The 16,733-nt window shown below is 40.0% G+C and overlaps 1 protein-coding gene across 2 annotated transcripts; it reads right to left on the bottom strand.

The window, feature by feature from the left end:
* Positions 1 to 4,294: 4,294 nt before the first annotated feature.
* Positions 4,295 to 16,510, bottom strand: zgc:63972 (protein CutA homolog). 2 transcript variants are annotated; one of them, XM_050053726.1, is made up of 6 exons: positions 16,205 to 16,510; positions 15,541 to 15,689; positions 13,562 to 13,621; positions 12,343 to 12,388; positions 12,193 to 12,242; positions 4,295 to 7,057 (listed from the first exon to the last, which is right to left on the bottom strand). In XM_050053726.1, the coding sequence occupies exons 1-6, from the start codon at positions 16,307 to 16,309 to the stop codon at positions 6,955 to 6,957; spliced, it is 513 nt and encodes a 170-aa protein (XP_049909683.1). In that variant the 5' UTR covers positions 16,310 to 16,510; the 3' UTR covers positions 4,295 to 6,954. The 2 variants fall into 2 exon arrangements, with proteins under 2 accessions (XP_049909683.1, XP_049909684.1); XM_050053727.1 differs by lacking the exon at positions 12,193 to 12,242.
* Between the last annotated feature and the right edge of the window lie 223 nt (positions 16,511 to 16,733).

Here is a 16,733-nt window from a genome sequence, read left to right as displayed (position 1 = left end):
TTAGATATTGGTCCCTAGATTATGTTCACTGAGTTTCATGCAGATCGGTCAAACTTCCTAGGAAGAGATCGATTTGAAGTGTTTTTCAAAAAATTCAAAATGGCGGAAAATCTATATAACCGGAAGTTATGGGTTGTTGAGGCAAATTTGTTCCTCATGGGGAGAGGCATCTCTGTGCAAAGTTTCATGTCTCTACGACATACGGGGCATGAGATATGCCCATTCAAAGTTTGCAATTTCAATCTGTTGCTATACCGCCCCCCTTTGGCCAATTGATGTAATATTGCTTCATTCGCATCCTCCCATGACCCTCTACCACTGTGCCAAATTTCACATGGATTGACCGAGTCAGTGAGGAGAAAAACGTGGAACAGACACACAGACATACAGACACAGAGTTTTCGTCATTATATAGTAAGATAAGATTGTACTGTAGTGCTCTTCACAAACACGGCTGAAAATGTAATGGTTAGGGTTAGGAAAACATCCTGTGTCAGCCATGTTCTGGCTTAAAATACCTGGTTTGGTTGCCACAAAAACATCTGGAAATGTCCTGACATCTCAGAAGAAAATACCAGGTTTTGTCACCACGAACTTAGCTTCAAACTTAGCTGCTTCTTCAAAAACTTACCTGGTTTGGTTGTTAAAAAATCAAACAGACAAACAAACAAAAAAAATATGACCGTAAATGTCCCAATGTCTCATTAAAGCCCATTTGGTTGCCACAAACAGGGATGCAAATGTCAGTGTTAGGATTAGGAAAACATTATGTTTAAGGCTTAAAATACCTGGTTTGGTAGTCAGCAACACAGACTATAGGTATAAAAGCACGGCTAGAAAAAAAATTACCTGGTTTTGTTGCTACAACCAGAGCTGGAAATGTCCCGATGTCTTGTTAAAACTTTCCCAATTGTGCCACCACAAACATGGCTGGAAATGTAAGGGTTAGGGTTAGAAAAACATCATGTTTTGGCTTAAAATACCTGGTTTGGTTGCCACAGACACGGCTGGAAATGTCCCAACATCTCGTTAAAAAATACCATTTTTTTTCGCCACAAATACAGCTGGAAATATTCTTGCCTTTCATTAAAAGATACAAAGGTTAGGCCGCCACAGATACAGCTGTAAATGTCCCAATGTCTCATTAGAAAAAAAAAGAAAGAAAGAATGAATGAATAAATAAATAAGTACCTGTACTGGTTGCAAAAAACATGTCTGATTAAAAAAAATATTTGGATTTGTCACTACAAACATGGCTGGAAGTGCCCCTGTTCTCGAGCAGTGGTGCTTGGCAGCGGTCTCGCCCAGGTCTCACGCCATCCACCATGCCAAGGTCAGATCATAATCCTCCTTATTCTCTGCTGTTTATCACATGTCACTGTTTCTCACTGTGTCTCTGCTCATTAGGCATAACAATCATCTTTCATGTAGGCTATTATTTGTTAGCTTTTTACCCTGGAGCATACAGGAGGGACAGCAGAAACTACAGCCAATGACTACAGGTAATAAACTCTAAAAGTGACCGCAAACCTGCCTTGTGAGAAGTGGATCATGCTGATATAAATTTAAAACCCCACTATCAGCCTATTTAGAAATTCCATCTTAGTGTGTGAGGGCATATTATTTAATACACATTTCATTTTTATATAAAGCAAAACTCTTGACAATGCAGAAAAGATATCATTTTATTCTAAAATATGCATTCAGATTAAAAAAGTAAATCATCTGCCCTTGGAAGCAGATCTGAGATGCTGTGTAATCATGTTGCACCTCCCCGGGAAACAGCAGTTTTCTCTATGGAGTGGCTCCTCCCAGCCCATCAGTAAACTATATGCTGCTAAAATATTCCTTTTACCTGCTGTACAATGTATTCACCGGGCTCCAGCCACCTGTGGTCGCAGGACTTTAAAGTGACGGAACAAAAGACATGACTGGTGAACGCCACCAGCCACCAGGATGTAAAATCTTCTCTCTCATTCTATTCATTTTGCAAATCTGTTCTTTTTATCAATGGAACAGTTCACCCTAGAATCAAAAATACATGTTTTTCCTCTTACCTGTGGTGCTATTTGTCAATGTAGATTGCAAGTTGCCTTGTGTTAGAGATTTCAGCCTCTTTCAAATATAATGGAACTAGATGGCACTCAGATTGTGGTGCTCAAAGCACCAAAAAAATACATTTGAAAAACTCAACAGTAATGTCTTTTCCAAAAATCATGACTCGGTTATTCAAGATATCTGCAGACCTTGTTGTGAGCAGTTTCATGTAGGAACTATTTTCTTTCTACCAAACTACAATTGCCAACCCTATTACCATGTGACGAAAGCATCTACTTATGGACAAGAGGCCCATATTCCTGAAAGCACAAGATGTAAACATTAATGGCATCCTCCTCAGCTGAGCTGTAACATTAGCTAGCTCAGTGGTGTTAGGTGAGCTAGCAGTAGATGCACTCTTCCTTCTGTGCATAGATAAGGTTGGCAGGTGACACTCAGTAGAATGAAAATAGTTCCTACATGAAACAGCTCAGTACAAGGTCTGTGGATTATATTGAGTAACGGGGTCATGATTTCTGGAAAGAGACATTGCTGTTGTGTTTTTCAAATGTAGTTTTTTGGTGATTTGAGCACCACAAGCCGAGTGCCATCAAGTCCTATTATATTTGAGCGAAGGCAGACATCTCTATGGCCGATATCTCCAACACTTGGCAACTAAAACGAAAACCATCTAGATTGATCAATAGCACTACAGGTAAGAGTCCCCCATGAAGATCCAGTGTGTAGGATTTGGGGGGGGGGGGCAGAAGTGGAATTCAATATGATAAGACTTCTTTAGTGTAGAACCACCTGAAACTAAGAATTGTTGTGTTTTCATTACTTTAGAATTTATTTCAACATATGGAGCAGGTCCTTTTCCAACACTGACTCTAGACAGGGCCATTCGTGTTTTTATTCTATTGTAGTTCTCCTACACACTTGGCACACAGTAAAGATTCAGTTGGATGCAATCTGCAATCATAGCCACTAGATGCCACTAAATCCTGCACACTAGACATTTAAGAATACCCTCAAGGACAAACTGTGATACAGCCCTTTGCTGGTTCCAGGCATATGTACTAAACACAACCGGAGTAAAAATGTACTGTATAAGAGGTAATATGTAAATGCTGTGAATGTCATTTGCCCACTGTCACGAACACAACTGGCCTTGGTAGGGCATAACTTATTCAACTTAATGGAAAACAATGCCACTTTAAGAACAACCTTATTGACTGATGTACCTTGATTTCTATCAAAATTCTCTCAGGGGTTGCACAGCATATTGTCACAAAGCGACAGTATGTCTATGAAAATTTGGTAAAGCAACACAATGTAAACTGAAGACAAGCCTTGTGCGGTATGCTGCATGGACATGATGTCAAAAATATGCATCCATATAAGCAAGGAGTGCTTTTCTTGATTAGTATTAATAACTGCAGTGATGCCAGTGTATACACACGGATTCATAAAATCTCTGTTAGCTCACCATGTTTGCATTGCTAGATCAGATAGCTCTGTGTGTGTGTGTGTGTGTGTTATTATCCTCAGTTTATTGAATTTCTCAGTGGGTGCATGTTATCATCAGCGTCTGTTTCTTACAGCTTATTCTTAATTATCCTGTTCCTAACTCTGCTTCCCATGGAGAATTTAATGACACACGGGGAGAAAAAAGAGGCAGCCATATGTCTCTGTGTTGGATATTATTAATGTAGAAATATATGGTACTTCTTTAGCTGCTTCAGCCAATTAGTTTTTGACTGAATGTGCCGTATAGAGGGTCCAGTCAGTACAGTCAATACAGTCCAAAATAATTAATTGTGAGTGAAAGAGATTCTATACACAAAATGTGATTATTTAGAGAAGTGAAAACTAATTATGCATCCTTTGATGTTGGTGGTAATTTGCAATAATAATGATACCAATATGGGAGAGACATATTATTCACTTTGTGGAATTCATCTTCATGCTAGCTCACTGTATAAGGCTGAACAGGACTTCAAATTAAGCAGAGGAGAAAAGCTCTAACACCATTTTCAAATTACTTCCTAGAAGAAGAGTGGTAGTGAGAGGTAGCTTACTCCTCAGCCAGGAGGAATTTTGGGTTATGAGCTTGTTGTGTTTTTGCTATAATATCCGACAAAAACTACCCACTTTAATTCAATAGGATCCATGTGAACGTCTGGAAACACTGAAATTAATTTAAGCAGTATTGAAACACCACCATCTTGTGGACACTTGATCAAATTGCAGGATATTTCTCATTTATTGCAATATTTTTTACATTGTATCATTCATCACTAGTCGGCCATAATTACTCACAAAGGCATAAAAGTACCTGTATGTATTTATGGCATATTTAAACATGGCTTGTGCACACACATTGATGTTAATGGACACATATGCATTTAAGTAACAAACACCCCACACACACTGCCACCAAATGGCCTGATCTCTGGACCTGATGCGGAGGATTATTTTGGCTCCACAGACACAACACCCGACTAAACCATGTCTGCAGTTCCTTTGTTGGGGCCTCATGCCGGAACCACTTTTTGCAGACTGAGGCTTAGTGCATATTTTTGTTAAATGAGGTAAGCATGCATGACTGACCTGTGTAAGCACAAATATGGCATGGTATCACTGGCAGACTTGTTGTAATACTGGAGTATTAAAAGTTGTTGTTTAATTTTTAAGTGAAATTAATTAAACCTCTCTGGTCATGTACCATATCTCCAATGCATATTTGTGAAAGCAAGAATACAGATAACAAGACCTGTGATGCTCTCAAGATGTTCAAGTGTAGCCGCGAGCTGATTAACAAATTTGTTTTTGTGATTCAATTAAAGTTTTATTTATTTGGCAAGACTACTCTCATGGAGATCAAGGATGTGTTGTTCATGGGAGACCTGCTCTGATCAGCATCACTTCTTCGAGATACAAACAAAACACAGAAAACATTTCATAATTAGTCTGATACAAGTGAGACAGGGTCAAGATGTACAATAACAGCGAGTGCTGTCGGTCATACCTGTTTGTTAATTTATCCTCAGTAGTACTGTGTAGCGTTGTTTGAGGTTATACAAGGTGGTAGTGGATGTTTCATTAATCCACGCTGAGCTAACCCTGGAGCAGAGCAGTATGAAATTCAGCTTTTTACTTGTAAAAACAGTACACATGGTAAACAGTTGTGGGTTGCCTTCCGATAAAGTAAATCTTTTATAGCCTGATAGATCAATAACCTATTGAACATGTAAATTGCTCTGACTTCCTGTCCTTCTAAGTGCTGCTGACCAGGTTTCTCTGTTTAAAAGGCCTTCGTGTTTTTGAGAACAGCTTAAAAAAATTTTTGACTTTCAATTCACAACAATAAATAGTTAAAGGTAATGTTACAGTATTGGAAATGATATGTTTAATAACAGGCAGTACATCTCTATTATATAGCAATTACCAAATTTATATAGTTATTAGTATTGTATAGTCAGACCATCAATATGTTCTAGAACACACTATTATTACAAACCTTACAGACAAACTTTAAAGGGACAGTCCACCCCAAATTAAAAATTACATATTTTTCCTCTTACCTGTAGTGCTATTTATCAATTGAGATTGTTTTGGTGTGAGTTGCAGAGTGTTGGAGATATCAGCCATAGAGATGCCTGCCATCTCTCCAATATAAGAGAACTAAATGGCACTCTGCTTGTGGTGCTCAAAGCATAAAAAATACATTTAAAAACTTAACAGCAATGTCTCAATCATGACCCTTCTTTCTTGAGATAATCCACAGACATTGTCGTGCGCAGTTTCATGTGGGCCTATTTTCTACCGTACACCTTGCAACTGTATCATCTGCTGTAAACTGTATCATCTACTCATAGATGGGAGGCTTGTGGTTGTCACAGCATGAGTTATAAACATAAATGGTGTCCTACTCAGCTGAGCTGTGGTGTTAGCTAGCTTAGAGGTGCTAGGTGAGCTAGCTGTAGGCGCACACTTCCCTCTGCACGGTGATATAGCTTGTAGATGTGGTAAACCAGTAAAAAGACAATAGTTTGTATGTGAACCTGCTCACAACAAGGTCTGTGAATAATCATGACTTACCAGGTCATACTTTTTGGAAAGAGACATTGCTATTGAGTTTTTCAAATGTATGTTTTTTGTGCTTTGAAAACCACAAGCTGAGTGCCATCTAGTTCCATCACATTCAAAAGAAGGCAGGCATGTCTACGGCCAATATCTCCAACACTTGGCAACTCGGACCAAAACAATTTAGACTGATAAATAGCAACACAGGTAAGAGGAAAAGTAAGTATTTTTTATTTTGGGGTGAACTTTCTCAAATGCTACAGAGATGTGATTCCTCTAATGAGTCCATTATTTTCTAAATCTGCATACCTTGGACTGTATTATCAGTCATACTATGGTTACCTACCACAGGATGTCTAAATTTTCTTCTTTTTTTAAATATTTGTTTTTGTGCAGTTCAAGCCACGTTAGTGTAGGTCAGTTTAGTCAGTGAGAGCTTACTGAAATAATCATTGTTACCTATGGCTAAATATATTATGCATATTTACTTAAAACTCACTGGTTGACTGGTACTTCGTTTGTTTGACATGTCCTGTTATGGTATGGTAACCCATAACTGCCAGTCGATCAGAAGCAAGTATTTTCTATAACTGTGGTACAAAGTCTCTTTAAAGGATTGAAATCAAATCCCCACAGTACACAGTGGAATTTACAATAAGAAGGTCAGAGCAACAAAAAAGTGTAAATGTCACGTATTGAACTTTTGTTCAACAGAGTGCTTTCAGATCCCTTCGATCCAAAGCCTTCAAACAACAGCCTGTACGCATGGCTCATTTTCCTTGTTCGGCTGCAGTCCATGCAGAGATTGGCTCTGATTTTAATGATGTATCAGTTGTCTGGAATGGCTTCATCCATCCACTTCATGTAAGCCAGACTGCCGTCCTCCACTGCAAAGCTGAGGACTTCTGGGTTTGCATAGGGGTGGACAGACCTTGAAGGGACCCGCACAAACACAAACATGTCAGAGAGGGCATGGAATTTCTTCATAGAGATGAAAAATAGCAGTAAGTCACATTTGTACTAGGCAGGGCAAATTCATTTGTATAGCATCTGTCAACAACAAGGCCATTCAAAGTGCTTTACAAAAGACACAGCAGCAGTAAGACAAGGTATGTAAGAAACAATGTACTGTAAAAGGACAATATAAAAATAGTCATTTAGTGATATTGTTATATCAATCTGTGTTTGCATAATTATTATAGTCATGTAATATTATGTTGTTTTCCATAATATGCGCTAGTGGGAGTATGTTGATGTTGAACTAAAGAGGCCCCAAAATGGAACCTTGAGGGACTCCAATTAAGCACTGTGCAAGAAAGTCCCACCTAGTTTTCTAGTCAAGTAATATTTTGTGGTCGACAGTGTTGAATGCAGCACTGAGATTTAACAATAAGACTGCAACTTTTCCTCTGTTTGTGTTCAAGTAGATGTCATTCAATACCCTTAGGAGGTTTATATGGGCCTGAAATTGTTAATTAGTGAGATGTGGCGTAATAACTGCAGTTTTCAGCGCCTGTGGAAAACAGCCTGGGAGTAGAGAAGTGTTGACTATTTGCAGATCTGATTTTATGCAGTTAAATACATTAGTGAAAAAGCCTGTAGGAAAAATATCAAGGCAAACGGAGGATTTCAAATGCTACACAATTTCCTCCAAGGTTTTATGGCTGACAGGACCAAATTGCGTCATGCTAATTTAATGGGTTTTAAGTGCATGCAAGGACAATATAGACCCTATACCTGATGAGGAGGAGCTGACAGCTTGTCTGACTTTCTGAATTATGTCAGTGAAGAAGGATGCAAATTTGTTCAGTAGATAAAATCTCAGGGCTACTGATACAAGTGGGGTTTGTCAGCCGGTCAACAGCAGCAAATAAGGCACATGCATTACAACTGTTTTCAGAAATCAAGTAAGAGGAGGGACTGCCTTTTATTTCTCATATCTAAATTATAAATGCAAAGTCTCTCTTTATAAATGTCGTATTATTTTAATTTTCACACACAATTTCCACCAGCTGAGACATAAGTGGGTGCAGGAGCAGAAGAGAAAGCCTGAGCGAAAAATTCACTGTTTTTTTTCAGTCATGTAATGTTCTGTGATTGAAAATTTGTGTGCACTGAGATGGTAATCTCAAAGACAACATGGAAATGATCAGTAAAAGCAAAATCTGTCACCACAGCCTTAGAAATGTTAAAAGCGTGGAGATGATGGAGTCCAGAGTGTGCCCCTTATTGTGTGTGGGCTCTGTCAAATGCTGAGTCAGTCCATAGTTATTCCAGAGTACAACACAATTCTTTAATGCTGCTGTCCTGGGAGCCGTCGACATGAATGTTGAATTCACCATCAATAACTATACATTCAAAGTCAATGCAGACATTAGGAATTTAACTTGAGAACTGTGTATTCAAACGAAGCACATTTTCTATAAGACGTGTGCTTGCACTGGAAATAATTGTTAAGCAAAACGGCAACTCCACTCCTTTATTATGCACTTTAGCTTCGCTCATAAAACTGAGGTTGGGAGGGGTTGAATCAATGCAACGCTGTTATCTGACCAAGTTTCCATTAAAGACATAAAATCAAGATCGTGCTTGATTATAAAATCATTAATTACAAATTATTTGCCTGACAAAGACCTGACATTTAATAAAGCTCAAGTGTTAAAAGCGTTTTTTTGCCAATTAAAAGGTCTGTTGTGAAGACAGACGAGTAATTGCTATGAAATTTGATTATAGCAGATTTAGCTGAGTGCAATTTTACTACTTATCAAAATAGGAAAAGGAACATGCAGTCCAGAAGAAGAGCACAAAGACTAGAAACAGGGGGAAACAGATTGGTGTTACAGAATGTGCTTAGTTGGGGTGGAGGCAAACAACATGCCAAATGACCAGGGGGTAAATTTAATGCCAGCGTTAACCAGTGCTCCCATTCTATCAGTGAAACCCAAAAGGGGAGAGAGGAGAGTGAAGGGAGGAGGAATTAGGAGACTGATCCATGAGCTGGTTGTCAACGCGCTGACACTGACAATGTGATGTTTTGTCTTCAAGCTGTGTGCCAGGGTGCATCATCTCAGGCCTGGCAGATGGGTGTCACCAGATGAACTGAAAATGATCTGTCAGTACTTTAAAGGGACAGTCACCCCCAAATCCAATATATGTATTTTTCATTTTACCTTCAGTGCTATTTACCAGTCTAGATTGTTCTGGTGTGAGTTGCAAAGTGTTGGAGTTACAAGCTGTAGAGAATTCTGCCATCTCTTGAATATAATGGAACTATACTGAACAAAAATGTACATGCAACTCTTGTTTTTGCCACCTTTCACAGGTTTAAGTCAAAGATCTAAGACTTTTTTATGCATGCAATAGATATATTTTTCTTAAATTTTGTCCATGAGTAACCAAACTAGCTCAGGACTTCACATCAAGCATCTGTAGCTGCAAGATCATCTAAGACCAGCCACCCGAACAGCTGATGCAATAGTTTGTTGGCACAATCTAAGAATGTTTGCACTACCCGTCAGAAATTGTCTCAAGGAAGCTTATCTATAGGCTCATCATCCTCACCAAAGCTCTGACCTGACAGCAGTTCATCATTGTAACCGACTTGCAGCGTGCATCTACTGCTAGCTCACCTAGCACCACTGAGCTGTATAATGGTACAGCTTAACTAAGGAGGACGCCATTAATGTTTACATCTTGTGCTGTCAGGAGCATGTCCATGAGTAGATGCACTCTTCCTTCTACAAGGTAATACAGTTGGTGCGTGTACTGCACTAGAAAGAAAATAGTTCCCTCATGAAACTGCTCACAACAAAGTCAGTGAATTATCTTGAATAATCAGGTTATGATTTCTGGAAAGAGACATTGCTGTTGAGTTTTTTAAAAATCTATTTTTTGGCGCGTTGAGCACCACAAGCTGAGTGCCATCTAGTTCCATTATACTGGAAAGAAGGCAGACATCTCTACGGCTGATATCTCCAACACTCTGCAAACTCACCAAAAATACAGCAAAACAGGAAAAATATGTACTTTTGATTTTGGGGTGAGCTATCCCGCTCACTCCAGATATGCTTGGGTGGAGGCCACCTGCCCTGAAAGGATACCCATGTCCCCAGAACAGATTGAAGGTATCAATATAGTTGATCCTTTTCAGACCACAGGTTTTGCTGAGCCATGTGTTCAGTGATACAGAGTCTGTTGAACCTTTTGATCCCTTTGTTGACTGTTGGCAGTGGTCCACTAATAAAAAACTGGGCTGCCAGTTTGTCCAGACAGTTCGATGAAATTCTGACTTACTATCTCTGCAAATATCCTTGGCTCCCACATGTAGAATAATATGATTCATTTTGGTATGTTTATTTATCAATTCTCCCACAACCAAAGTTACATGTTGAATCCTATCTTTAAAGATGATTTCCTCCCCTATTCTCCACATGAGACCTTTTCTCCTCATTTGCCTAAAAAATCATTAATGTTTCAAACCTGTTTTTGCACTTGTAGTACCAGAGTGACTGTAGTCTGTCTTTATGCCCGCCTTTGGCTGTCCACCAGATGTCCTGGGTCTAAGTTGGCTGAGCTGAATCAATAAATTCTGCTCTCTGTGGGGGTACAGTCTTGCACTTGTCTTTGTGTTTTGTAGCCAGATTATCCCAGCAGGTAGAAATCATGGTACATAATTTAGCTGCTTTTGTTTCAGTGAGTCTTGGGAAAGGTACAATGTCATTTAGAGATGGCTGTCCATTTAAATCTTATTGTGCTGAGACGCAGAAGACTTGGCAATGTTGTGGAGTTTGGAGGACTTCCCCTGTACCAATATCCTTGTTTTGAGAATGGCAATCTTCTGTAACAGTTTATGACAGTCTGTCCGCTTCATCGATTCTGATGAGCAGAGAGGTATAGTGCATTCCAAGGTACAATTCTGTCAGTAGACCAAATTACTGTTTGGGTCACGTTAACATTGTGGGTAGCACTTTGTAAATGATCCGCCCAAAAGATTTAGCAGTTATAGGTCCTTAAAGGTTTTGTAGCTTGAGAGTGGAAGTGTGAAGAAGTATGAAAAAGATGAGACGACAGCAAAAGAGAAAAGCGTCTGCACTGGAGCAAAGCAGGAAGCAGTTCCTGTTTATTCCAATTATTTTCAACCTGGACTTTTCACCCTACAAGATTCTATTGCAACAACTTGGCACATGAACACATCGAACAGTCTGTTCCTGCAATCTGACCAAATGAGCAGAAATGTAGATGATTAACTCCTTATGGTTATCTGATGCTGAGGTAGTGGGATAAGTTATTTCAGGTAGTGCATATGTGAGATCAGTACATTTACTAACTCTTGCAATTTCAGTTTTAACAAAACATCCACATTCACAGATATTTTCCATTTTTGTTACGCCAAACAACTAGGAATCATTTTTCAAGCTGAAGCAACTAAATCCAGCTCTACTTCTTCCAGTTACTCTCACACACAGCAACGGTAAATTAGAAAGCGTGCAAGCAACAACAACAATATATTATGCAATATGCTTTTTATGAATAAAATGTAATTGCTTGATCACAGGGACTGCTTTTGTTGAACAGTGCAGTGGCACACTGGGGGTCTTATTCATAAAGATAGACAGTGGAATAACTCTAAGTACACGGTAAGGCCCAAGTTGAAAATAACTGCAATGAACCTTTAAAGCAGGGGTGTCGAACATACGGCTCACGGGCCAGAAGCGGCCCGCCAAAGGGTCCAGTCGGACCAGCTGGATGACTTTTCATATCTAATATTGATGAGATGTTAATGTTGAAATTTCTCTTATTTTGTGAGTGAATGAATGTTTTCAGAACGTAGTAAAGGTAACATTTGGAGTATTGTTATCTATAGGTTATTACGCCATGGTTTTACTGGTCTGGCTCACTTCAGATTAAATTGGACTGGCCCATGAACTGAATGAGTTCAACACCCCTACTTTAAAGCATGTCTACAGTAGCATGTGCAACTTAAGCACTAAGTTAGTTTGAAACATAAACAGTAATTTGATGTACAGTTTTAATCTGGAATGACCATTACATAAAGCAGCCTCTCACCTCACATAATCTATGACTTGCTGGGTCCTGGAGGTCTTTGTTTTCACCAGCTGCAACAACAGTGACATCTCATCTTACATTTCTTCCTTCTATCTCAGCATACCTGTAGAGTACATGTTTATCATAAAGGGACTTTCTCAGTAAGCTTACCATAAGAACTTCGCTTGCATCCTGGATTTCGCCTTTCCAAAAGTACCTAAAGAACCACAAAACCCAAGACACGGTTAGAACACATGTAGGGCTGAAAGATAGAGAAAATCATAAATCTATATCATATCAATATGACGATATTATAGGGTTGACTACTGGTGCTTGGACAGAATATTTACACAAGATTTTAAATCAATCATGTGGATATAATGTCAAGTGTGTAAAGGCAAATAACAGAACAGCAAGAACACTCTGTTAAGTTTAGAAAACTACAGCACATTACTGTAATGCAGCCTTTATATCCAGGAGAAGACATCACTTACAATATTATAATATCCAAAATCTAAGTAGATATCTAGTCTCATGTCACAATATTACATAATATAATATATATATTGCCCTGCCTCAGGGGGACTGTAAATTACTCCAGGCTGAGAAGTACCAGCACAGTGCACAGTGCAGAGCCTTTAAATTCAGGTTAAAAAAGCTTTCACGAAAAACTGTATTTTCCGAAAGAACACAACAATCAAACCTTGCCCAACTCATTACGACCGCTGTGATTCACAGTGATACTGTCAAACCATTCCAGACAGGCTTTTATTGTGTCAAGTGCAAAACTGCCTCTCTGCTTTTAAGCATGGTGCTTTTTTGTCGTGGACTGTGAGAGATGGCATGTGAAATGTCAAAATCAATGTTGAGGTATAAGACTAAATAAGCCTGGACGTAACCAAAATTCATCACACACCTGCACTCACTCGCATAAAAACCCCTACCACATCCATCACCACCCTCACCCCTGAGCTACTCCAACCACATCGTCTATTTTTAGGTTAAACCTCTGTTTGGTTAACAGGTTTAACGCTGCCTTTTCTATTCACTTCCCCTCCATCCTCTCCACCCAGAGTTTTTTCCTCCTTTGTTCCTCCTGTGGGTTATGCATTAACAGGAAAGCTAATCCATGCATATAAACATATGGCCGCTTTGAAGGCTAACTGCCACTCAGTTTCTGGTGATGGGAAAACTGATAAACGCATTCAGATGCAGCCCATTCACCTTGTGGTTTCCCAGGCAACCGGCTATGTAGGGGAGAGGAAAAGAACATGTGTTTACGTGTGTAAGTGTCTGCACATGTGAGGGACATTATAACTAAGCTCGTCTTTGTGTCGGCGCCCCAGCTGGGTACAAAGTTGTGTCAAGGTAGGGGGCAGATGTGATTTACATTGTGGAGGTCCTGGAGAGAATGTTAACACTGGCTGCCAGCCGCCTCTCCATGATCGCCCTGGAAAAAGACACAGAATGGTGGGGAGCGTGGATGGAAACGGAGGGGGTAGACATGGAAAGAGAGGAAAGAAAAATTAAACACTTACAAGCCACCAGCTGTTTATCAATTACAGCGTGAAACTGAACTCTTCATTATGTTGCACTTCAAGCAGGCCGCGGGAAACGACTTTTATGCGCTAAATTCAGAAAAGATGGTAAACTTCGCTTTCTGCTGCTGCTCAGCTGATATCATAGTTTATCACCAGCTCAGTTGTGCCCCCTCCTCTAACCGGCGTCTCTGAAGGAGGTGATTTACATATCTGGCACCCGCACTGTGCGCCGCTACCTTCTGTCTTGACACGTGGTAAATAGAGCTCATTTACATGCAGCTAAAATGCCAACAAAGGAGATGAGAGTGCAAACACAGCGCTCTACCAGTAGTGGGTTTGACAGGACTGTATCTCTTCTCTAGACAGAAAAGTCAAACTTACTGTTTGGTTGGCTGACTGACTTTGAAATCAAGTTCCAAACCAAATCCATGGCAAAGCAAAGGAATTAAATTAACACCCAGATTAACTGAATAGTTCAATTTTGGATTCACATTTTGAGGTTCACACTTATGTGTTTTATTGCAGTGGGTTAGATCCAAAGACTGACACCACTCTCATGTCTGTACAGTAAATATGAAACTTGAGCCAGCAGACAGTTAACCTAGCTTAGCATAAAAACTGAAGGCAAGGTAAACAGGTGGCATAGCTCTGTCCAAAGATAAAAAAGCAGCACTTCTAAACCTCACTAATTAACATGCTATATCTCGTTTGTTTAATCTGTGTATAAAATGGACTGTAAAAAAGACATGTTATTGTTTTCTTGGCCAGGCGCAGTGACTTACATGAGGTTGCCAGGCAATCACCAGAGTTTTCAGAAAGTTCATTCCAACTAGTGATCTTTAGAGCCTGTTTATACCTGGTATTAACATGTCTCTTGTGTGGACGACCACCTAGACACACTGTGATGTGATCTGAGGTGGTCTGAGATGCATTTAACCACATATATTTTGTAGTGTAAATGCTAATATGTCCCAGACAAGGACTACATCATAAATGCAGCATGCGGTGGTTGTTTTAATGACAGTGCGTTAATGGTCTAGTGTGTAAGATTTAGTAGCATCTAGTAGTGAGTTTGCAGAAATGAACTACAGTGGCCTACACTAAAACGCGAATGGCCCTGTCTAGAGCCAGTGTTTGATATGTCCTTTCTAGGCTACTGCAGAACCAAAATGGCGGACTTTGCGAAGAGGACTCGCTCCGTATGTTGATATATAGGGCTCATTCTAAGGTAAGGAAAACAGTTGATTATATACTGATAATAATATATTTACGAATATTATAAACCATTGTTGCCAATAGATGCCCCTAAATCCTACATACTGGACCTTTAATGCTCTATAACATGCCTATTTTATGAGAAGTTGGACAAAGTGTTGCTTGACCATCCCTCGTTTTGCAGACAGCGATATCTTCAGCTCTACCGACACAACTGCTAGCGTGACTAGCGAGCATTTGGCTAGCCAGAGTGTGGACATAGTTAATGTGTGCAGGGCTCCTTGACCTTCTTGCAAAAGAGACGCAGGTAGTAAAATCTGACCACAGAGGTCAGTTGGAGACGAATGATAAACACAAGTGAGAATAGTGATGTCTCGGCTGTCCATGTGTGTTTGGAACACCAAAGCACATGTTTATAACAGGTGTAAACAGGCTCTGTGTTATATTTAGAGGTCCAAAAATGTGGAACTACTCCTTTTGACATATTCAAGCTGAATCGTTTAACACAACAAGTGAAAGTATCCAAGTTTCCAAGTTTAGCTTCTATTTTTAAAGCACAACAGTTGTGTGTTACAGGCTGTAAGATGCGACTTGGTATGTGTCACTACTGTACCTGCCAATGTCCTTGGCTGCCTGTTCGTTGGGGCTGTTGACGAGAAGGACAGAGTGGTGGCCTGGTACATAGCTTCCTGTAACGGCTGAATGAAGCTGGACACCGATGGACCATAACCCGGGATACATGGACACAAACAGGACCAGGAGCTGCAGAGAGGGTTGGGTGCAATAAAGGACATCTCACAGTTACCTACCAGACTTATACTGTAAGACCATGTTTGTGGCATCCCAGAATGATGTTTGTATCTGTCATAAACTATTTGGACATTTGGCTGTTTCATGTTATTTTATGTTTGGATGAGGCTAAGTTATAACTCAATTTAATTATCTGCTGCCCTCTGAAAGGATTGCCATGTTTGGATTGGATTCAGTATTTATCCTCTTATTATTTGGCGCTGTCTGTCACAGATAAATGAGTATGGGCCTTGGCTTGGATGCAGTGACCAATTTATAATCTGTCCTACTTCTCTGCACAGCACAGCATCACAGCAAGACATAGCTGCGCGTAAATCCAACACAAACATGTTGGAATAAATAACAATTAATAACCATTTAGCATTTCAGACGTCAGAGCCTTTTTTGTTATGGATTGCTTCAGACTTTTCTCAAAGTTTTCATATGGGAAATGATGATAGAAGTGAATTAATCAGGGTAGCTCTTACCAAGCATGTCATGAGCAGCACGGAGCGAAAGACAGAGAGGAAGACAGCCTCTTTATGGCATCTCTGGAACAGACACTCCATCCTGCTAGTGGCAACAAATGTCATTCCGGGGGTCCGGCTGGTGCAGATAATAAGAGGGACAAACTTCGTCCATAAAAGCGCCGAGACTTTCTCCGGAGATAATTAGTGTTCCGTCATTTTTATAAGCATTTCCGCCGAGGTTAAACAGCTGCTTTGTGAGAGGAGAAACATTCAGGAAACTCATTACCTTGACAGAAGAAGTGCATTGTGTTGACAGGTACTTTGGGTCGGACGGTCAGAGGCAGAGATAAATCTCCGCGCCGTTCAATTGGTTGCTTGACACTTCCTGACACGGCGGCGACCAATCAAATTGCCGCTTCACCTTCCGTTGCCCTGCCTCCGGGCCCGGGTCATAATCGGCTTTGGTGTCTTTACTACATAAACACAGGTTGGTTCAGCCTCAGAGCGGCAGTTCAAAGCTGTGAATGCACCAAATGAGAATACAGTA

This window comes from Epinephelus moara, chromosome 9, assembly GCF_006386435.1.
Source record: "Epinephelus moara isolate mb chromosome 9, YSFRI_EMoa_1.0, whole genome shotgun sequence".
Classification (NCBI taxonomy): Eukaryota; Metazoa; Chordata; class Actinopteri; order Perciformes; family Serranidae; genus Epinephelus; species Epinephelus moara.
Note: the sequence above shows the minus strand (reverse complement) of the source record. Positions and strands in the feature narration are given on the sequence as shown.

Bases quoted from the DNA above. Each gene is read 5' to 3' on its own strand.
- zgc:63972 (XM_050053726.1), bottom strand. From the start codon at position 16,309: ATGACATTTGTTGCCACTAGCAGGATGGAGTGTCTGTTCCAGAGATGC. The intron at 15,690-16,204 runs GTAAGAGCTACC...CCCTCTCTGCAG, and splicing joins TGCTGCTCATGACATGCTTG to CTCCTGGTCCTGTTTGTGTC. The intron at 12,389-13,561 runs GTAAATCACATC...GTGGTTCTTTAG, and splicing joins CTCTCCAGGACCTCCACAAT to GTACTTTTGGAAAGGCGAAA.